Source organism: Diadema antillarum, unplaced genomic scaffold (genome assembly GCF_040938485.1).
Source record: "Diadema antillarum isolate AM-2024a unplaced genomic scaffold, OU_Dant_1.0 seq00000162_RagTag, whole genome shotgun sequence".
NCBI lineage: Eukaryota > Metazoa > Echinodermata > Echinoidea > Diadematoida > Diadematidae > Diadema > Diadema antillarum.
In genome coordinates, this window is record NW_027271233.1 from 157,815 (window position 1) to 181,962 (window position 24,148).

General features: G+C 36.5%; 1 protein-coding gene across 1 annotated transcript; it reads left to right on the top strand.

Annotated features, from left to right (window-relative positions):
* Positions 1–14,881: 14,881 nt before the first annotated feature.
* On the top strand, positions 14,882–17,710 carry LOC139728032 (spermidine/spermine N(1)-acetyltransferase-like protein 1). Its single transcript, XM_071638997.1, has 3 exons — positions 14,882–14,999; positions 15,761–15,940; positions 17,637–17,710. Exons 1-3 carry the CDS (start codon positions 14,882–14,884, stop codon positions 17,708–17,710), a joined length of 372 nt encoding a protein of 123 aa, XP_071495098.1.
* Positions 17,711–24,148: the final 6,438 nt, after the last annotated feature.

Below are 24,148 nucleotides of genomic sequence, written 5' to 3' on the forward strand. Positions count from 1 at the left end.
AGTTGCTAGAAAACAGGTTATGAAAGTTTGATGATCTTTTTTTTCTTTTTCATCAGCAGTTGACGGATTTTATATTTTCATGGAATTGTTATCTTGCAGACATCTTAATTTCCTGTTGCTGTGCTGTCATAAGAACTTGAGCGCATCACCAAACTATGAAATTTAAGCCAGTTAACGAGGTGCAATATCTTCAATGAATTATTTAGTGAGAATTATTTAAACAACATTTTCACAAATTGTCGCTTGACAGAATGCACTAATTTCTGATTATCTTCTGGATAATGTTATAAAATAGATCTTGATGCTGCCATCGTGATTTGAGCGTAAAATGTTTCTTACTATAGCGACAGATCACCATGTAGTTGCAATCGAAGGAAAGTGTCCAGTATAGTGTCCAAAATAGTGTCAAAGTGCCCGAAGTGTACAGATACTTCATAATACCGCAGGCATTATGACTGAAAGGTAAATAATCGAATAGCAAATCTCACAACCCTCTAATAACAAGACCAGCTCTTCTCAGGGACAAACCAATCAACGTTCCCCACGTTAAGACAATATCTGACAATGTCTGATATTCGGCTGTTTCCGACAGGATGTTGAACGGTTTAATATTTGTATGCATGTTACGGCGGTTGTTGTTGTGTTTTTTTTAGATTCTTTGAAGGATTAATTTTTTTAACCTCCAAACGATACTAGTTGCTAATTAAGGCAGACCAGCTGAATGACAAGTTCCGAAAAAGCTGCTTACACAGTAAGATGAATCGCACGGAATGACCTGCTGGAACTGCTAGTGATTTGTTCTGCAAAACAGTTCCGCACATTGCTCAAATATATCATTCTTGCTCGAACTGGCCGCTCTTTACCGGTAACGTGTTGTAACTTACCAAATTCTAATACTAAAAAAAATAATGTTATAATACTTTTAAGAACACACACACAAGGAAAGTATTCATTAGATTAAACACACACACACACACACACACACACTCATAGCCACACTCATGAAATATTCATTCCGTGAAACATTCCAGGGCCGGCGGAGTGTTTTCAAAAGGGGGGGGGGGGGGCACTTCCGGGTTTCATGAGCTAACAAGCAAGCAAACAAACAAACAAACAAACAAAAAAAAAAGGTCTTCAGCTCATCTCTCCCCTTCCACTTCCAGGATTCACACCTGCCAAGCAAAAAAAAAAGAAAAAAAAAGAGTCTTCAGCGCAAAAACATAACCTTACCGCGCTCACATTTCAAGATCTCTATCTATTCTTTTTAGTGCCACTTACGTACTTCCGGGTTAAATAAAACGTGCGGGGGGAGGGGGCAAAATGATGACACCTTATGTATTCCTTTGTATGGTGCACAAAAAGTGAAGGATGCCTCCCCCCCCCCCTCCTTCCGCCGGCCATGCATTCTGTTATCTGTTCCATTTCTGAGTGGTTTATTGTTGATTTTCGTAATTCCAGAGGTTTGTTAATCCGAAAATGAAAATTTAAAGATCAGTATTCCGAAACACGGATATTGCATACGCAATGGCCCGAATTCACGAAGGTGGTATAAATGAAACCATGGTTTAACCCATGGACAAAAACCATGGCGCGCCAAGTGTCGCACGGAATATTTCGTTACGAAATTGGTCATTTCGTCGACTAAATGACCGTTTCGTTTAACGAAATGTTCATTTAGTTACAAAATGTTGTCATTTGGTTACAAAACAATCATTTCATCGACGATATGACTAATTTTGTAACGAATTATTCCATGCAACACTTGGCGCTCCATGGTTTTTGTTCATAGTTTAAACCATGGTTTCATTTGTACCACCTTCGGGAATTCGGGCCCTTAGAGTTCGCTTTAATATCCAAACATTGTGGCATTATTCTAACGGTTCGTTATTCCGGAGGTTCATTCATTCATTCATTCATTCATTCATTCATTCATTCATTCAATCATTCATTCATTCATTTATTTTACTTCCACACGGCCACTTATTTCAGCCACAGGCTGTTTTTCAACAAGTCCGTACATGTTGATAAAAAAACAGTTAAAAAACATCATAATACACAAAATCATACTGAAGAAAAGGAAGGAGAGGAAGAAGAAGAGGAAGAAGAAGAAGAAGAAGAAGAAGGAAAAAAAAACACTTGAGCTTACAGGCTACACAAAATCTATGTACATGTTTAAACTTTTACATGATAATACACAAGCAAATATACACAAGACACATGACTCCATCGCTGATGTCTCGTTAATGAAACAAACAAACAAACAACTATATATTCAATTTAAATCTAGTAAAGGACATTTCTTTCAGATTTCTAGGCAATCGATTCCACTCTTTAATTCCTCGAAATGAAAAACTCCGTTTCTTAATATTGGTTCGTGGTTTAAACAACTCAAAGCATTTATACACATTTCTTAAACCATAATAATATTCTTTAAAAACAAAATGTTTTACAAATTCTCCCGGTATCATATCATATGCAATCTTATACATCATATACAAAATTTGCTTATTTCTTCTATCAGATAGATTGTCAATTTTCACAATATCAAACAAATCCTGACAGGGAAAACTCCAATCCTAATTCAATGTAATCCTGAGAGCTCTATTTTGCAATTTCTGTAATTTATCCAGTCCTCCTTTCCCAGCATTTCCCCAAATAATGCTACAATAGTCAAATCTACTCTGTATAATAGATTTGTAAAATGTAAGTGCGGCTTGTTGAGTAACACAATATCTTATTCTCTTTAACAAATAAATATCATTGGCTATCTTTTTCGCCAGATGCTCAATATGTTTATTCCAGTCTAGATATTCATCTACGAAAACTCCCAGGTACTTACAGTGAGTGACCCGGGAAATTGGAATATTTTGGACATATACATCTGGAACTTTAACAGACTTGAGTCGTTTTTTAGTTCCGATCAAAAGAAATTCACATTTGTTAACTTTAAGAGCTAATTTATTCCTTCGTAGCCATTCATCGATCATCGACAAGTCTGTATTCAGCGTCTCAGTTACGGACACAAGATCATTACTAGCATAATAAAGGCAAGTATCGTCAGCATATAACGAAATTTTGCACTTACGCAAACACAATGATGAATCATTAATGTATATAGCAAAAAGTGAAGGGCCTAGGATTGAACCCTGTGGTATTCCACACTGTATCTTTTGTTGAGAAGATTCAACTCCGTTTACACACGTATATTGCATACGATTGGTAACGTAGCTAGTGAATCATTTGATTGATAGTTCATCAACCCCTATGAGCCGCAGCTTTTTTAAAAGGATTTGGTGATCAACTGTATCGAACGCCTTTTGTAGGTCAAGGGTGACAACTCCGACATACTGGCCTTTGTCTAGACTCTCAGACCAGTCTTCCGTGACATTGAGTAGAGCTGTCGCGGTAGAATGCTTTGGTCTGAAACCACACTGAGTGCTACTTAGGATGGCGTTCTGATCAACGTAAGAGTATAGTTGATCGAATGCCAACTTTTCAACAATTTTAGAAGAGACAGAAAGAATTGATATTGGCCGATAATTATTCATATCGATTTTATCGCCCGTCTTATGTATTGGAATAACACGTGATTCTTTCCAATTCATAGGGGAAACACCCTGACTGAATGATAAATTTGTAATATACGTAAAAGGTTTAAATATAACATCAGCTACCATTTTCCAGAAGGCAGCCGGTATATTGTCTGGACCACAAGCCTTATTTTCTTTGAGATTCTTAATAACATCTAAAACTTGTTGTTCAGTTACCGGTTCAAAACAGAAAATACTGTCACACTTAGATAGGGATACATCACTAGAAATAGATTGCATGTTTTCATCTAAACAGGTATTGGCAGAAACTTGAACTCTTTCCTGTATTTTTCGTCCAATATCAATAAAATGATTATTAAAACCATCAGCCATTTCAACCCTATCTGTAACTTCAAAATTATCTTTTTACATGAAACTTTCACAGAATTAAACTTATGTGGCATTAAACATTTTAAAGATTGCCAGATTTCAGCCGATCGGCCATTACTTTTATTAATACAGGTTGTAACATAATTCTTCTTCTCTATTCGGATACGTGCAGTAACTATTTCGTAAATGTTTATAGTGTTTCCAATCTTCAGATAAGCCTGAAATTTGTGCTTTTTTCTTCTGTTCATTTCTTTGTCTTATCAAAATCAAAACATCATTACTAATCCATGGGGATTCTTTTTTCTTAATTCGGGGTTTTCTTATGGGTGCATGTCGATCAATTACACGTAACAGTGCTTTTTCAAACATATCATACGCCTTCTTTACATCATCCATTGATTCAATTTCTCCCCATGATAAAGCTGCATTATCCTCCCTAAATTTTTCATTATCGACTTTATTAATTTTTCGTCCACTTTATACCTGTGTTCATTTTCCTTACCACAATTCTTTTTCTCGATCGTACAAAAAACAAAATAATGGTCGCTGAACGCCGTTTCAATGACGTCAGCTCTACCAATTTTCTCAGATTCATTCGTCCAGATTAAATCAATCAGAGTCCCCGTGTCTTTTGTCACTCTTGTGGGGGAAGAAATTAATTGTTTATAATTAAATCTTTCCATTATTTCACACAATCGTTTCGTATAATTAGGCTTATCTATCTTTATAAGGTCACAATTCATATCACCTAGTATTACACAATCACGGCTTGTTGAGTCGAGTCTCTCTAATACTGATTCAAACATATTTATATTTGCAGCATTGGAGTTGGGCGGCCTATACCAGTTAACAATACACGTGGAAGGGGTGTGTGGTCGTTTAACCTCAATGACAATCATTTCTAAATCGTAAACAAAGAAATCCCTTTTAACAACATGGTCTATATCTTCTCTGATAAAGACAGCAACACCTCCATCTGATCTGTTTCTATCTCTGCGCTCGATGAAATAACCTTCACAAGAAATTTCAGAATCTTCAATAAGATCAGTGAGGTGGGTTTCACTTAAGGTCAGGATATGTAAGCCTGTTTGCTTGACAATGAGGCGCATTTCATCTATGTGCTTTACCAAGGAAGAACAGTTTAAATGAGCAATTTTCATACCATTGCACTTGTACAAAGTTCGAAATTTTTCTTCAATTATCGGTGGAGTTCTCGTATTTTGATCAACTAATCCACTCCTTTCCATACATTTCTTCTTGGGTTCAGTAAATGAGGACGAATGAAAAGGTAAGTATTGGAAAATGCATTTTGTGCATCTCCAATTGATAAATGAGTAATGAATGTCATCATATTGTTCTTTATTTATTCCCGCACAAGTAGTGTGCATCCAGGCAGAACATGAAGTACATTGTAGTCCCCTCTGATTGTTTTTTTTTTACTGCTTTGGCACATGATACACAGGGGTATCTTAGAGTCATGAAAATATCAAGCAACTTTTAAAATGAATCAGTGCAATAAGAAAAAAAAAGAAATTCAAATGACCGGTGTCAAATAAAAATTACCAACGGAAAAAAAAAGAACAAAAAAGCAAAACTTCTTATGAAAAAGTACCAATTATGATATAAACAGAATGCTTCTTTATAACCTTACACACTGATATTACTGTAGTTATATAAAGATTTAACCAAAAATTTGATTTTCCTTTCTTGCATTGGTTGAATAGGCGTCAACACTATATAGGGAAAGTTACGATCATATCAAGTCTAAGTCACTTTCTGAGTTGATGACCCGCTTGATTGTCTTTCCTCCAGTAGCAGGAAGAAGAGCGATTATTCTTCCATCCGATGTCCAGGATGAGAGATCTTTACGGCACGCTTTTGTTTTTTTTTTGTAGCAGCGCTGCATTCTGCTTTGTGAGGTCCTCGTCAATTCCCATGCTGGATCCCTTCAGCGCTCGTCGCTTGGAGATGACAAGCTTCCTCATTCGGTATGACACAAACTTCACAATGATCGGACGTGGCTTTTCTTTGGTGCTCCGTGATGCGCGAGTATTTCGAGACCTTTGCTCCGCCTTGTTCACAGAACCGACGCGATGCGATCTCTCTATGTCCTTAACTGTGTTAACTCCGAAACTTAAATAAGGTTCGTTATTACAAAGGTTTAATGTCAATCCGAAAATGAAAAAGGGTTTGTTATCATTATTTAAGGTTCGTTAATCCGAAAATCAAATGGGGTTCGTTATTCCGAAAGTTCTTTAATATGAAACGAAATAAGAGTCATTATTCCGAAGGTTTGTTAACATACTTACTTAATGCCCGTTATGCCAATCGGCATGTAGGGCAGCAACGAAGATTCTCCACCTCTGCCTGTCTTGGGCCATCCTAGTCATCGTTCCCCAATTTTTGGTTAAGGTCTATGGCTCGTTCTCAACCGTTCTCCGCCAGGTGTTCCTTGGCCGTCCTCTCAGGTGTCCATTGGAGGGCTGTGCAGGTAATATTCCAAAAACCAATCTTGGTTTTGTTTTTGGTAGTCAAGACTCCCATCCTCCTGTCAGTTAGCTTCCTTTCAGCTTTCACTACTGCCATTCATACACGCCTCTTTTGATGGCTTTGGAAACCCCTTACACCCATATGTGTTGTTATCCTTCGTTGCTGTTTCCGTAACAAAGGGTGTTTTTTTTTCTTCTTACGGAACAGGGATGTTAGCCCTGTGTCCAACCCCCAACCCGGAGGACCAGAGCACACTCTTTGTCTGGTCTCTCCCTTTTGACCTGTCTAGTTTTAGGTGGCCCTTCCAAGAGTTAGAAACTCCCGCCAGCATAGCTCTTGGGATCACAGAGACACACAAGCCCCCAGATCACCGTATACAAGGTGATGTTGCCCCCCGGAGGAAGGTTCGTTAAGCTCCTTCTCTAAACCTAACACTCAACGCGTTAAATTCAAAACTAAAAAATTAATTTAAACTACCATTTCAGAATTGGTGAATCTAACATTTTGAGAGCTGACATTTACAAACAGGTTGGAGTCATGACAATAATTTACCATTTTCATTTTTTAGAATGTTGGTTTTTATTGAAGAATGACGAGACAGAAGTTCATAATACATGTTATTAATCATTCTGGATTGTCAAGTACGGAGTTTTGCCTGTACAACGTGTATCTCTACTGATTCTGCTGTGCTCAGCTATTATACCTGTACACCACGTATGCTTCCTATGAGGACACCATACGGTTTCAGGTCATTACCTTTGTTTATCATCACAGCATTTTAACCCATCACAATGTGTGATACTCCTCAATATCAACCAAATGTATTTTGTAGGGCTATTATATGCGAGGACTTGAATTATTTGAGTTGATCGACGACCGTATAGTCCTCCATACCTAGAATTGAAAATTGAAATGGCGTGAAAAAGGAATCGTGTGAGATAGCTTAAAACGAGATAGAGGAATAAAACCGAAGAATGCGAGAAATGTTAAAGCTAGGGTATAAAAATGTGTTGTTGTTTTTCCAATTATGCACATGTAAATATATATATATATATATATATATATACAAATATATATAGATATACATCAATTCCGCTATATGGCTATTGTACAGTAAACCCAGGATCGATTATTTGTGGTCAATCGAAGTAAACTGTGATCGACAGTGATAGGTAGATACGTTGTCATAACCAGGACCACTGGTCCAAAATCACGGTTTTGGTCACTTTATCGGACATTGAGGGGATAAGTTAGTTATGAATATTATTCGGATAGAAGAAGTTGACACCAATACGTCGATACCAAATTTGTAGGGTTTTGGCCGGAATTATCCCAAAAATTTGTGTTTTAATAGTCAAAAGTGTGAGTTGTATAACTACGGCAACATTTAATACAGTAAAATATTGATAAATAACAATGCACATATATCTGTGAAATCCGTCTCATCGCAGTAGTCAGCGTGCGAAAGCTAAATCAAACTAACGAAAAAGAAAAGTAGAACAACATCAAAAACAGAAGCAGAACAAATAAACCGGAACTGTACAGGGTGGCGTACGTAGTCATGTTTGATAAATAAGCGCCAAATAATCTCAATAACATCAATGATGTCGCTTTTGAGGTGGGACACACATCCTGTAAAGATGGACGCCTCGTCCCATGGATGCCCAAGCTAGGACGAATCCGGTAGATTTATCAGCAATCCATGTAACAGATGACTGGTCGAGGTGGGACGGATACGGTAGGCACGTCGTGTTGAGTAGTGCATCGAACTAGTAGTAGTTCATCTTTTCTCATCCCCATCATCATTATCATCTTCATCATCGTCACTCACTTCTCTTTTCATTCATCCTTCACGCACAGAAACCTCTTGTGTAACGTCATATTGAATGGAATTCAAATTGAAAAGATTTCAAAATATAGTTACGTACTGTGTAAATGGATTTAAGACAGCAATCATGCTTTGAGTTAAACACTTCAACTTCTGACAGTAATAATTATACAACTACGGAATTCGTTGAGAATTTCAGAAACTCGAAGAATTTTACTTTGTTACATGTTAACTCTAGGAGTTTGAATAAGAACTTTGATTCTTTTGAAACCTTTCTTCATACTGTAGATGATTTTCCTTTTTCAGTTATTGGTATCACAGAAACTTGGCTGCATTCTATTTCAGCAAATCTATTTGATTTAACAAATTATCATATGGTTAGAGCAGACCGTGAAGGAAGAAGAGGTAGAGGCGTAGCATTTTACATTCATGAAAACCTGCAATATAAAGTAAGAGCTGATATTTGTTTTGAAGAATGTGAAGTATTATTTGTAGAAATAGAACGTTCCAAGAATAAAAATAAGATTGTCGGTTTGATTTATAGACCCCCGAATACTCATAATGAATTATTTTTGGAAGATTTGGAAAAATGCTTTGCAGCGTTTTCACGTGAAAATAAGCAGATATATTTAATGGGTGATTTTAATGTTAATTTGATACGTGATTATGACAAAGATAGAAACTCTGAAAAGTTCCTTCAGTTGATGTATTCAAATGGATGTTATCCACATATAAACAAACCAACAAGAATTAATAATATTTCATCCACTTTGATAGATAATATTTTCTCTAATATTTCTGATAAAGAAATTGTTAGCGGTTTATTATATTTTGATATATTTGATCATCTTCCCATATTTGTTATATATTATGATGAGTCTTTTCTTGAAAACTCATCCAAACCTGTAATGTATAGAAAGGAAACGCCTCAAAATATTGAATCATTTAAAGCAGATTTGGCATCTGAACAGTGGTTTGATGTTTACAGTGAGTTTGATGTGAACACCTCTTATGATTATTTAAATAGCAAAATACAATATTATTATGATAAAAATTGTCCCATGGTAAAGTTTAAAAAGAATAATAAACATGGGAAGAGGCCTTGGATAACAAAATCGATATTACGTTCAATGCATACAAGAAATAGGCTTTATAAGATTTATATAAATGATCCTACTGATTCTAATTTGAGAAAATATAAGATATACCGAAATAGATTAACAACTGTGATAAGAGATTCACGAAAAGTATATTATTCTGATAAGTTGAGTCAATTTAAGTCAAATATGAAGGCCACATGGAAATTTATAAATGATTTGGTTGGGAAGAGAGAACAACAATTACCAAAAACAGACTTAAATTAAACGATTGTATTATTGATCAGGAAAATGTAGCAGATGCATTTAATTCTTTTTTGTTAATGTTGGTCCTAATCTGGCAAAAGCATTTGATGATGTAAATGAAGATTTTTTGAAATTTTTGCCAGATCCTTTTTCCTCATCGTTATTTTTAAACCCTAAAAATCCCTCAGAAATTATTAATATTACGAAAAAGTTGAATTCTAGTAAGGTAAGTGGATGTGACAGAATAAGCACATAAGTACTCAAACAAATTATATATCAAATTGCTGATCCACTTACTCACATATTTAACCTTTCCATACAGTCTGGAAAATGTTCCAATTCTTTAAAAATTGCTAAGGTAAACCCAGTGTTTAAGAAAGATGATTTTTGTCAAATTAGTAATTATAGACCAATTTCTATTCTTCCTAGTATTTCCAAAATTCTTGAAAAAATGATATATGATAGGTTTTATACATTTTTGCATAATCATGCAGTTTTGAATTTACATCAATATGGTTTCCGAAAGAATTATTCTACAGATTTGGCTTTGGTCCAGTTGTATGATCAAATTACAAACGCAATGGCAAATAGAAAACATGTTATAGGAGTTTTTATGGATCTATCTAAGGCGTTTGATACGTTACAACATGATATTTTACTTAAAAAGTTACAGTTTTATGGTGTTCGCTGTGTTGCACTCTCGTGGTTTAGGGATTATTTATCATGTAGACAGCAATATGTTATACATAATGACATGTCATCAAATTTTTTACCGATAAAATGTGGTGTGCCCCAGGGCTCAATATTAGGTCCCCTTCTCTTTTTGTTATATATCAATGATATTGTTAATTCGTCGTCTATATTATCATTTATATTAGATGCCGATGACACGAATATTTTTTATTCCCACGATAATATAGAAACGTTGGTATCTACACTTAATGCAGAGTTACCAAATGTTTCCAACTGGTTTAAGAATAATAAATTATCACTTAATGTTGATAAAACAAATTATATTTATTTTAAGCATATGAAAATCAATCATTCCATGAGTATCCCACTCGACGCTCCAATGAATTTCATTTACCTCTTTTACGAACGATGTTCGCTAAGAACACACTTATTTATACACTGGCCAAACTTACTGGAGTTCCCTGAATAATGATATAAAAAATGCCCCCCCCCTCTATATATTCATTTAAAAGAAGATTAAAGTGTTCTTTATTGCAGTTTTATGATCCCACAGAATTGAATTAGCCTGTTGGCGTATTTCAATTCCTTTTCGAAGAACTTGGCTTATAAGTGATATACTGTCACGTATTTTCTCGTCTCTCTTGTCCTGAGACACCTACAGAGTAGGCTTGATTTCATTTATATTATTTCTGCATCTATTTCTCTATACTTTTCTATATAATCGTATCCTTTTCACGCATCCCATCATTTTTTTTTTCAATGAATTCTGTCGAGGATCACTGGATCTGTTTTGTCTTTCTGTCCGTTGTATTGTCTTCCTGTTATATTAGTCTTGTCTCGTTCTGTCTTGTCTATGAGTCCCCCTTTATTAGTTTCGTCGTCCCAGTTTCGTTTTATGTTTACTCGCCTGAATATGTATGTCCGTTTGATACTCTATCTTCCTAGTGGGCTTCCAGCCTTTTTTCTTTTTTACTTTATTCCCAGTCTTTCTTCCCCTTTTTGCATCAGTTCAATTTCTATTGACATTCTGTACTTGAGGGGCCCACATTCTACAAGCATTGTCTTTTTTAGTGGGTCCCTCCATTTTTCGATGTCTTACGTATTATATCGTCTTTATCACTTCAGTCAATTTTCATTACAACGTATTTCTTATTCCAAGGTTCCTCGATTATATTTTTCCCAATTAACTTTGTTTTGACTAGGCAACCTTATTCTCTGTTACCAAAGAAAGTGAAATGTTTATGTTCTTTTCGAAAAATGAAATAAAGCGTGAATTGAATTGAATTGAATTGAATTGAATAGATGATCTTGTAAATAATATTAGGATTGATAATGTATTTCTTGAACGTAAAAGTTTTATTAAGTTTTTAGGCATTTTTATTGATGAAAACCTAACCTGGAATAATCATATACGTTATGTTACAACCTGTATTTCTAGAAATATAGGTGTTCTTTCAAAGATGAAAAGTTATCATCCTGAACATACTCTTTTTATGCTTTACAATTCTTTAATCCTACCATATATTATGTATTGTAATCTAGTGTGGGCTACAAGTTCAAAAACTAAACTCAACCCTATTTATTCACTACAAAAGAAAGCCATTCGCATCTGTACTGGATCACAATACTTAGCCCACACCAGTTCACTTTTTTATCAGTTAAAAACACTGAATATATTTGATATAAATACATTACATTCTTTGCTTTTTATGTATAAGTATTTGAACAACTTACTTCCAAACATTTTTCACGATTTATTTAAACTGAATTATACCGTTCATTCATATCCCACTCGTAATTCGCAAAATTTTCATTTAGTAAATCCCAGATTATTAATTGCACAAAAATCTATAAGACACAATGAACCAAATCTTTGGAATACACTCCCAGATCATGTTAAATCGTGTAAAACTTTATATTCTTTCAAGGCTAGATTGAAAACTACATAACTGTCAGATTACAATCTATGAATATAGCATTTGAATATATATTTTGTTTTGAATGATCACATTTCTTTTCCTGTAAATTGGATTTAAAACTACAATAAATATACGCAATGTTTCTGTGTCTATCATTTCATTTCATTCCCATTATCTTCAGCATCACCACTATCACTTTCATCATCACATTTTTCTTCATCATTACCCTGTCAACATCATCATACATCATCATCATATTTCACGTAACTCTTATTCGTATCTATGCACTATACATATATAAAAAACATAATGTATTTACAGTGTTTTATATTTTGTAGTATTTCTCCATTCCGCAAACAATATATTTTTTGTGTGTGTATTATGTAGATAGGTCCCTGGGCTGCCACGTGCTCAAGCTTTTGTTTATAGTGGCAGTCCTTCTTGCGCATAATTTCTCAGATAGTTATTTGGAAAATTGGTAATACGATGTATAATTTGTCAATGAAATTAATTTACACATCGATTTTCCTTCTTTGAATCATGTACTTGTAATCTGCTTACTGATATTCCATGTGATATTATTGAAAATAATTTTGATTTATGTATGAAATTGTGTTGGAAGAAAAATAAATCAAATAAACAAACAAACAAACAAACTCTCGGGTTCGAGCCGGACCTTGCAGGTCTAGAGGAAGTTCTGTTCAGTACAGGACAGCCGAGTTCTGACTGCAGTGTAGATCAGTGTATGTACGAATGGGCGGGACTTGGAAGAGAGACGAGAGGTGAACTGTGTATACATTGTGTGCCGGGAATGAGCTGTACTAAAGTATTTTGGGAATTAACGTACCACGAACTGTTCAAGTTATACCGTGACTGGTGGAGCGGTCTTTTTCTACCAAAAATGGGTACAGTTCAGGTGAGTGTGACTAGTGGTGACTGGTAGTTAGATTATTGGTAGATGTACTATAAAGAATGATCTGCGAAGCTGGTATGCGGAACTGATGGTGGAACTGGTGGTAGCTTTCGGAACTGGTAGACAAGAACTGGTATCCTTGGTCGTATACTTCGACCCAACGATTCCACGCCTAAAGCTCGCTTATCCTGAATAAGTTAAGTTCGTCGTAGGTCCTCACCAAACGCCAGTCAATCATCACACATCTGGTTACACATGGTGTCCTCTGGAGTGGTAGACATTAAGCCGACAACGCAAACACACACACTGCTGGCATGTAACCGGGCCAAATGTGAAGTGTGCACCTCACACCGTACGTATTTATAGATCCTGTAACCCTGAATGCTGTTAAACACATTATTATACACTCATTCCCGGTTAAGAACGCTACTTATGTGCTCTCTTTGTGTGTACTTATGTTCCGCTTATTCATACATACACTCCTTAATTTGTTTACTATTACGATATCAATAATTGCCGTTATTGTTTATATGGTTGCTTGCTTTGACATACGCGAGGAGTTTCACATGTGTGTTTGTGCGCACACATCCGTATCCATTGTGTGTGTGCAGATGTTTAGTCATACGTACACTGTATTTGTAAAAGCTTATATTTTGTATGCGTGTTTGTGATTGTATATCTGCAAGTTATACTATGCAAGATTGATGCATATATACACTCCCACCTGTGTAATTATTCCCTGCCGTCACATCATTATACACTCATTCCCGGTTAAGAACGCTGATGTGCTCTTTTCGTGTGTACCTATGTTCCGCCTATTCATACATACAATTCTTGATTTAATTACCATTATGATTTCATTAATTGCCGTTCTTGTTCATACGGCTGCCTGCTTTGACATACGCGAGGAGTTTCACATGTGTGATTGTGCGCACACATCCGTATCCATTGTGTATGTGCAGATGTTTAGTCATACGTATACTGTATTTGTAAATGCTTATATTTTGTATGCTTCTTTGTGATTGTATGTCTGCAAGTTATATTATGCAAGATTGGTGCATATATACACTCCCAACTGTGTAATTATTCCCTGCCGTCTCTGCCTCTTTCACTGTAGTTATCAGTCCCGCTATTGTTTTGATCATCATTATTATTTTCTATTTGTGTATATGATATCCATGTTTTGTGTCTTGTCCCCAGTCTTGACAAAGGGCAGGAAGCCCGAAAGCTTGAGTAAAGTCACTTGTGAGGATTAAGCAACGTCTACCGCCTCCTTACTCTCGTTTATATATATATATATATATATATATATATATACGCATGTACGCAATTTTAGTTCTTTCATGGTGAATCTCAGATGTACATGACTCTGTTCTTGAATATTTTGATATTGTTGTATCCTGCAATGTGTATTCACGTATCATTTTTTTTTCTTCAAAATAATATGACACGAGTCTGTGACGTATTTTTGTCTGTTTGTACTGCCTTCTGCTTATTCCAGGAGGTAGGCGTTCCATGTTTTAATGTTTACCGACATAACAAAGAATGTTGAGCAGAAATACGTAGCAATGGTCACGCACAGCGTCATTTATCCATCATTTTTTTTTCTGCTCCACTTAAATGCCTTCCACCGCCATGTTAAATAACGACAACATTATTTTCAATCGCTGCAATACACAAAATTCCCTAGGTGATTTGGCCATTTCACGAAGAATATTGAAACAGTGAAGCTGCACCCACCAAAAACAACGGCAACGCGAGGGACAGATTTTAACATGGCAGACTTCGTCGTTCGAAAGGGCGAGGCATCCGACATTCCCTCTATGTTCCGTCTCCTACGAGAACTTGATACCGCAGAGACACTGGTTGATGTGATCCCCCTGTCTGAGGAAGGTATGGAAAAACGGGGTCGTTCCACGAGACCGATACCCACGAGTTATACAGCCCACGAGTTCAACATTTTAAAAAAAAGCCCATAAGTCATACAGCCACAAGTTCGACACTGCAAAAGATCTATTCAATTCAATTCAATTCAGTTCAATTCAATTCAATAGTGTATTTATTTCCATCATCAAAAAGAAAAGAAAGAGTTTACATGATCCAAAGTGATACAATTTTTTCATTTTTCTTACACTCGTTTGATAAAGGACTTTCTTCAAATACAATATGCACGAATGATGTTATAAAAAAGAAACAATGCACTTTGCCATGGCCGTCTTACAGTCCATGATCTCGACAATATGTAAAAGCAGCCAATCAGTGAATGTGTCTGTCTCGTGGACCTTAGTGTTGAACTCATGGGCTGTAATATTAGTATGACTCTGGGACAGTATGATTATTGCGTGTCGAACTCGTGACGTGCACTCGAATCATTATCCTTATCTTTTCATTATGATCTTATTAGCTTGTGTGTGTGCGGGAGGGGGGGGGGTGGACTTTTATGGAATCTATTTTGGGGCCGCTGCACTCTCCTTCACCCCCAAAAACCATAACTTGGTGTCAAAATAATGTTCTGTTTTGTCACTTGAATTCTGCATGAAAAGTTCGCAAACTCCACAAACAACAAGATCATGAGTTGTCGTAGATACTTTCCTTTTACAATAAAATGTTTAACAACCCTCTATAAGGATGATTCATATGTGTTTCATCATCAGGGTTGAACAGAGACTTCCAACAGGGCTGCTTCAGGGCTATCGTAGCTGAACGTTCACCATCAAGTGGAGCTCGTGACGACGTCGATGTAATAGGATGCATTCTATACTCTCCATCCTACAGCTACTTTACCGGAACGGCGCTGCTTCTGCACGGATTTTACGTCAGATCAGACAGCGCAGGTAAGCGAACTGCGTTCATCATAATAATAGGAAGAATCGATTTACATGTATGAGGTTGTTGTCAGAATGAAAGTTCCGTGGTATTATGGTAAAATTCAGTGGTGCGCGCAGATAAGCATTGGTTCGAATACTACTATTATTATTTTTTTTTACTGGAACCGTTTACTTTTATTGCTCATTTTGCGTCAGGTGAGTAATTACGCCTCTGATGTGTATGCCGAGTTACTACAATAGCAAGGTCATCTGTTGAATAATCTGTTGAATCATTTTAAATTCTTCTCAAAACTCACCTGTTTAATCAGTTGTATTTTTTTTTTTTGTCCGGAGGCGCACACAGTTATCAATTATTGTACCATTGTATAGCATGTATTTTTCTTTTCTTTTCTCTTCTTTCTTCTTCTTTTGTTACTGTTAACGCTGATTTTGTTAATGTTATTGTGTTTTCTAGTATATTTGTATGAGTAGCAAAAATGCGCTTACAAACGTCAATATGAAGCGCCATATGAATGTAATTATTATTATTATTATTATTATTATTATTATTATTATTATTGTGAGATAGGAGATGAGTACTCACACTGAAAAGTCTATCCGTATAATGTGCATTTAAATTCAAGATTATAGACTGCATGACTATCGTCGCTTTTTTCCATACTACCGTCAAATACGTAGCAGACTGGTATAGGCCTACTAAAATTAATGACCCTGTGTTTTCAAGTTATTCCAAGTAGTAACACTACCTTATGGGGGACTTATAATCTTCAATAATGCACCATAGTGCTAGAAGATGTCAAGCTTTGTAATAACGGGGTGAAAATATCTGACGAGTCTGTTCACCATCATATTTTTTTTTTCTTCTTTCTCCTGAACACCAAGATGCCCAAATTGGAAGAGTATTACTACGGGAATTGAAGCAAGTGAGTAAATAATTTTCCATCTCTTATTTTCAGTACAATGTTTCAATAACTTTGCTCCATCAGCTGTTATATCACCAATTTCTAATGTGAGACGCTGCTGAAAGTTAAGAATCTATTCCATCATATTTTAGAAATAACCCAACAAAAAAAAATCACAACCTAGTCATGCATGCTCTTTCATTTCGTTTCTCACTTCTTGTTTGTTGGCTATAGTTCGTTTGTTATTTTTGTTGACTCGTAGATTGCGACCGACGCTGGCATTAGATCCATCGCTGCCTACGAAAGGAGGGATTCATACGCTGAAAAGGCGCTAAAAGCTGAAGGAGGATTGAATTACAGCGACAGCCTTAGCATAGATATTTGGACGATGAGGCCCAATAGTGTTCCTCAATCGACTGTGAGTAGTGAAATATTCGCATTTCAATTACAAGTTATCCTATAATGTGCCACATGCCAATTACTCAGGTTTGTTGAAATAAAGTGGTGATATAGGCATACACTCCAGTTTCCTCATTTTTGACACGAGTATTAAAGAGAGTATAAGTGGATCCCCCCCCCCCCCCTTACTCAGGTGGTCAATCTGTACCGCATGCGCGTTCCGGACTTTTCGGAAAAGGGGTATATTTTAGGGGCTTAATTCTGAGGGAAAATATTTTAAATAGGGGGTATTATTTTCTGAAACCCTTCTCCAACAATGCTCAAAAATGGTCCCAAGCAGATCAGTTTCAAACCCCTCATTGTGTTTTCCCCGATTCTCGTGAATATGCTTCATCTGTCAGGAAAATACACCTCTTCTGGTATATTCCGCAAGTCTCTAAAGACATACCTGTCAATGCAAGTGCTGAAAGTGTGAACGCTCTTCACCTCGGTACTCCTCCTTCAATTAGGGGGTAATTTTGGTATCTTACCTCCCAAAAAACCTGCGATAGGGTAATATTGATGGCTTTTCTTCCAAAGGTCCGTGATAGGGGGTTACAATCCTTACCCATTTCCATTCCTAAAAGGGTATCTGTAAATCTGGAACAAGCAGTATAATGTGTATGGTGGACAAGCTGAGTGTGTGTGTGTGTGTGTTGGGGGGGGGGGGGGGGGTATGGATCTTCTTTTTATCGTATTCCTCTATTCTTATTCATTTAATGCATCTCCCCCCCCCCCCCTTAGCTGCTGCAATGTATTCCTGTCATGGTTGTTGTCTCGGTGTGAATTTTATGTCCTTTTGTCTTCGTGTTTGTTTTTTTTATATTGGGAGGTGTATTTTTGTTCTGAGGTAATATATACCTGGTAATCATTGTTAATCGGATATGTGAACATACATCGTAGTAGTTATTGTGATATTCCCGTTACGCTGCGATTCTTTTAATTCCAGGTAATTCATTCGGAGAATTACAACATTCGTGAAGGAAATAAAGGTGATGGGAAAGCGATTTATGGTCTTCTCAGAGAACTAGTTGCTTTTGAAGACCTAGTCAATGACCTCTTTACCACTGAAGAAGGTTAGTGAAATTGTATTGAAAGTACGAGCCTTTGAGTTGGTTTTTCTTTTCCCTTAATGTTTGTGTTTCTTTGGAGCTAGATTCATGGGTTTTGGGGTTATCGCATAGGATATAGGCAATTTGGAATAATGTCTAAAGGGAGAATGAAAAACATGCTTCTTTCTGGTTCACCTCAGCCAAAGGCTCACGTGAGATATTGCCTAGTAGGGTGACAGAATGTATGGACATAATCCCCGACGACCTTTCCCCACTCTCACGTAACCCCACAACCTCGAAATTAGGGAAGTCTTTTTTTTTCTACAAGACCACAAAGAAATGCTACATGAGCATACATTATTGAGTGTATAAGATCAACTTTCTTAAGGGCATTATTTACCATTTGCTGATGAAACAAAAACCTAGCTTTAGTTATTCAAAATAGTTCTTAAATGTTAGGGATAGAAACAACCATTGTAAACATTTGAATCTGCATTATCAATGTTAAGTATTGTTAAATGAACAAAATGTGAACAATAGTTAGAATGAAAATGCTTCTAGACTAAACCGTACTCAGTTATGATTTATTGAGAAAAAAAAAAGATGACATCTCCGTATATTCTAGGCTTTATTGCAAAATTTGTATACGGTAGGATGTTTTGTGATGCAACTGACGTACATACATGCATCAAATGTGATAACTGACGCGTTTCAACCATTTTTTTTTTTTTTTGATCGATGCTCCGAATGGTAAACATGACCTTTAATGGCGGATCCACGGGGGCCCCATATGGGGCTAAAACCAAATTGGAGACCAGTGTTTACATTTTCATACACGGTCAGATATATATGTGGGTATTTATCATTGCCGGTGTCACATGCGATCCGTTCCGGTCAGTAGATAAGTTCCACCGGAACGAATCGGCGGACTTTGGCCAGTATATCGGATCCCCCGGATCCAATCGGCGGGATTTTTTGCCTCACCGCCGATACGATCCCCCACCGCCGATTCGATCCGGGTCTCTACCGTACAATATATGCAAAGTGGTAATGGGGAAACACCCCTTCAGTAATGTACTCTTCCAGTCTCCCTCCACAGCCAATGAACTTCTCCAAATCTCTCTAGCCAGCCAATCGAACAAAGCTGCCAATTTGAGACCCGGACTACAACGCGAATCCTTTTTTCCCCCTCCCTAATCTCTTTCGTCGTCATGGTGGCCATGATACAGTATACATTTATGCACACAACGGGTACCGATATGGCGTTGGTCATGCCAACCTCTCTCTCTGATTTGAATTGTCATGAACAGATCGAATGAGTTACTGTAGTCGGGATGTTCGGCATGCTTCATGTTAACTACTGTAACACAAGGAGCTTCATATTAAATGCACGTATGAGTTAAAATAGTCCACCTTCATTTTAATATCTATTTTCAGCGCTCAGAATCTAATCATTTAGTGCGATATATTGACCAATATAATCGCTAACGTCTATACAAGTATCTTTTTTTTTAAATCAGTTGTAACAACTTCATATGACGGGGTGAATTTTGTTTTTGTGTGTTCAGTTGTCTTCTATTTTGTGTGTGTATGTGCATATGAATGTGTGTGTCTGTGTGTGTGTGGGGGGGGGGTATATCTCTTCTGGGTTATTAATGTCTTACATAGAGATTACTTCAAAGAGGCAAGGTATTCTAAAGGGATAATATAGTTTTGGTTGAGATGGGCGATTGAAAATTTAACGTTTTGAAAGATAATTAAAAAGCACATATGAAATATTAGCGAGCATACGATTCTAATAGAAATTCAAGTACATTACACAAAATTGGTTTGGACTGAAGAAAAAAAAATACTCGTGTTGTGGGCAGATAAGGTAGGTCCATCCTTTAATTAGGGCCTCTTTGTTTATACATGATATCTCATCAATTTGAAGCAAGTTTGTATCAAATGAACTCTGAATTCCTAAAAGAATTGAATGCTCTTTTATATTGCAGGTTCCTCATTATTTGTTTGTTGATGGTTTTTTCTTAGTTGGAAACCTGAACTCTTATCTCAGTCAATACTGTACCATCCATTTAATATTGAATGTCTTACCTTTTCATGATAGTGACTGCGGCCCCAAAACAGATCTTCTGTTTAAAGAAAGTAGAGTGCATGCAAACTATGGGGTATCAAAAACTCACGTAAATTTTTGACTTCTACTTAACTTGAATATCCAAACAGTGCACTTGTGTCCAAAATCTGGTGTTCCACAATAAAAAGTTACATTTTCTTTTCGTACACGATAAGTTTCATACATACATATATATGCATTTTTTTAATGTTAAATACACATTACATGCACATGTAGAAGGTGTGAAGCCAATAGTGGCTAGGGGATAGACAGAAATTAAAAGAGATATTAAGAAAATGAAAAACAGCTAGTAAACTACCTGTAACATGAATTGACAGGAAATAGACAGATATATGGTTTAATGTTCCCCAAAATGGAAACTAAATAGATAAAAAGTAAAAAGGGTAAAAGCTGTTGGCTATCAGAGATAAAACATAGAATTGAAAATTTAAAAAAAATATAGAAGAGATTGGGAATGCGAAGGAGAAAAATAAGGAGAAAATGATAAGGAAAATGTTATTCATCTCGAGTTATAATAGCTTTAAATCCACATGTATAGCTCCATTTTAGTCCCCTGCGTACACATTAACAATTTGTTTGCGGACTAAGCAACATTTTTTTTTTTTTTGAAGTACAGCTGTACAATCATTTTCTTATCAGAACACAGCTCATCATTGAAAAAGCCTGTTTATCCACGCTGTACCCTACCAGCAAAACCTCCCTCTCTCTTCCTTTCAACTTCAAGCAGTCTCTAATAAATGTATAACTACAGTATTATCATGCTCTTTCGTTGAACTATTCTTTGAAGTTTTATCTAAATAAAGGCTAATCGCATCATATTGTCTGTGCAACAGCTCCAGATGATCGACTCGTACGTATGTGTGCATGCTATTTAGCTAATACATTGTACAGTCACTAATTTCTTCTGGCCACTTGTTCGAGCGCAATTTAAGTACGAGGCTATAATATAATTCAGTTAAAGGGACATTATCAGAATGTAAACATAGGTTTGTCATTAATATTATCTAAGAAATGATGAAATAGCTTGCTTAGATTCTTTTTTTTTTGGTATAGGCATCCATAATAAACAGATTTTTTTTTCTTTTCTTTTTTTGATGAGGCCTACTCGCACAACTCGGATAGGATGGGCGGTTGCGGAACGTTTCTGCGTACTGCCTATTGTTCTTTATATTCGTTCCGGCGGAACCAATCGACTGAATTCGGCCAGTATATCGGTTCCCCCCGGATCCCGGGACGGATCGCCTGTGGCACCGGCATGATAGAATACACGAATAAACACCATCTTTCCCGATGAAGGCCCCCAAAGCCCCTCCCCCCCCCCCCTCCCACAATTTTGTTTTGTTTTTATCTAATCTGACAGAGTGCTTGAAAGGCGAAGTTGCGATACTCGGATGAGCGCCAGACACCCTGATTGTCTAGTTCAAATTTTCTATATACATCAAAATATTGCTTTCTGACATGTTTTAATTCAAACGACCCCCAACCATTCTAGCAATTTGCACAATCGTAAAGGTTAAATCTATAAGAGACAAACTCGATATTACGGGGTTCAATTTTAAAGACAAACCCTAAATTGAATTTCTCAGAAAATAATCACTAATTCCTAAATATTCTCACATGGTAAATATTGTAATGTTGATATATATAACAGTGTGTGGGTTTTTTGATCTTTACACATTTGCAGCAAAATTAATGCAAGCACACATTCACCCATTCCATTGCTATTATTTACAGAATTCTGCACTGCCAATTCAAATGAACGCGCTTACTACAGAGTGTTCGTTCTCGAGTTCCAATCAACAAACGTAAAACAGGCAGAAATTGTTGGATGCGTCATCTTCATATATAACCATCGTATCATTTTCTGAAAGGACGTGTTTCTTTCATCCAAGGATTGTACGTCAACCCTCATCATACTGGTAAGTAAGCCTACTGTGTAATAATTATTGACGCATGAGAGACATGCGAAATAAAGGTCCAGAAGTAAAAATATCAACGTCTCGCTTTGTCATTTAAACCTGTCACAATCACTTTTAAAGTATGACTCTGTTGTTTTTGATTGTTTTCAGTTTATTTACTTGGTCAATGACATGATCCTTTAATCATTGTTACAATTTAGTAAGTACTTTCATTCATTACCATTATGTATGTCAATATTTTGCTATGGTTATTACCATGTTCCAGGCAATGATTCGCTGGACCAAAAATAGGTAGTCGTCAGAAGTTTTCGCATTTCAATACGAACATAAATATCAGATTTGTTTGCGGTTGATCAGTTCCTTTGAATTGATTTGAATCAGTTAATGGCCTCTTATTATGGTTAACGTGGAAAATGATTCGTAACTCAGTCTGGACTGACCAATGTTGTGTGTAAACATACCGTCCCCTCTAGCAAGAGGCAAAACACTCTGTCCCTCGGATAGGACATAAAATGGAGGTCCCGTGTATGAGAGAGTCACAGCTCATGCACGTAAAAGATCCCGCTTCATTCATTCATCGCAAAGAGCAGGGTGTCTAACCCGGTGAAGTGGTCCTACCCCACAAACAACTGGACCCCATGGAAGACCAGCTTAGTGTAGCTGAATATGGGCTATCCAGCCATCTTCACAGATGGAAAATGAACAACTACAACAACAACAACAACAACATTTGACACTTAAATGCTGTTAGATGTGTTCCCCTGAAGTGTTCCCCTGCGCGAAAAGTGGGGTTTTTGTGTGTGTGTGTCTGTGTGTGTTTGTTGAGTAATATATCTAATTTCTATCTATATCATCCAGGTAAAGGCCACGGCAAAGCATTGGTCTGCGCTGGAGTTGAGGTAATTTTCATCTCTGACCAACTAAGAGAGTTATAGTCAAGTATAGTATGAGGTGAGCCACGATGTAGCCTCTAGTGAAGTCAAAGAATGGATACAAAAGACTCGGAAAATTCGAAATGCGGCCATGCGACTGAAATACGATTATGGGCGAATGAAAATATGATATCTCAGCTATCTCATCACCGAATGTCACAGTCTGATTTGACGTTTCGAATTTCTGGTCTTTGATAAGGTCTTTGATAGGGTTTTCATACATAATAAATACCCATATGTGTCACATTTCTAAGTAGGTATGAAACATGTCATGCAAGAAGGACGTATCAAAGTTATCTTTTGATTGTCAGTGTGTATCACAACTTTATTCGCGTTACCATAGAAACGCAGGAATTTAGTTGACGACAAGCAGTCGGTGAAACAGCCACGTATATTTTGATGATTTTATGCAACCATTTATTGGAAATGAAAAGATAAAACAATTATAATAATCCCTTTCATATCTTCCCTTCCAGGTATTACGCAAGGAAGGTGTCAAAGAATTCATCTTAGGCATTCTTACTGACAACAAAATACCTCAGTCTCTCTTTGGGAGCTTGCATGCTGCGATATCAAAACATAAGGTAGATCCCCTTTTAATCAAAATTTGATGAAAGTTATACCAATCAAGGTATCAAACGGATTATTGGTAGGCATGTATAGCACTATACATAGATGGAATATTTCACATATTTAAAAATAAGTAAGTGAAGTTATTCATAGTAGTATGATTTTATATTTTTTACTTTAAGTTAAATGTGTTTAGAAAATAGCTTCGAACAAGAAAGTGCCTTAAATGATATCCCAGGCATTTTTATGTCCGAAGACATTTTCTAA

What these genes read in the sequence shown, in the direction of transcription:
- LOC139728032 (XM_071638997.1), top strand. Translation starts at nt 14,882, where the DNA reads ATGGCAGACTTCGTCGTTCGAAAGGGCGAGGCATCCGACATTCCCTCT. An exon ending in GATCCCCCTGTCTGAGGAAG is followed by an intron (nt 15,000 to 15,760) that starts GTATGGAAAAAC and finishes TTTCATCATCAG; the next exon opens with GGTTGAACAGAGACTTCCAA. An exon ending in CGTCAGATCAGACAGCGCAG is followed by an intron (nt 15,941 to 17,636) that starts GTAAGCGAACTG and finishes TTCATCTGTCAG; the next exon opens with GAAAATACACCTCTTCTGGT.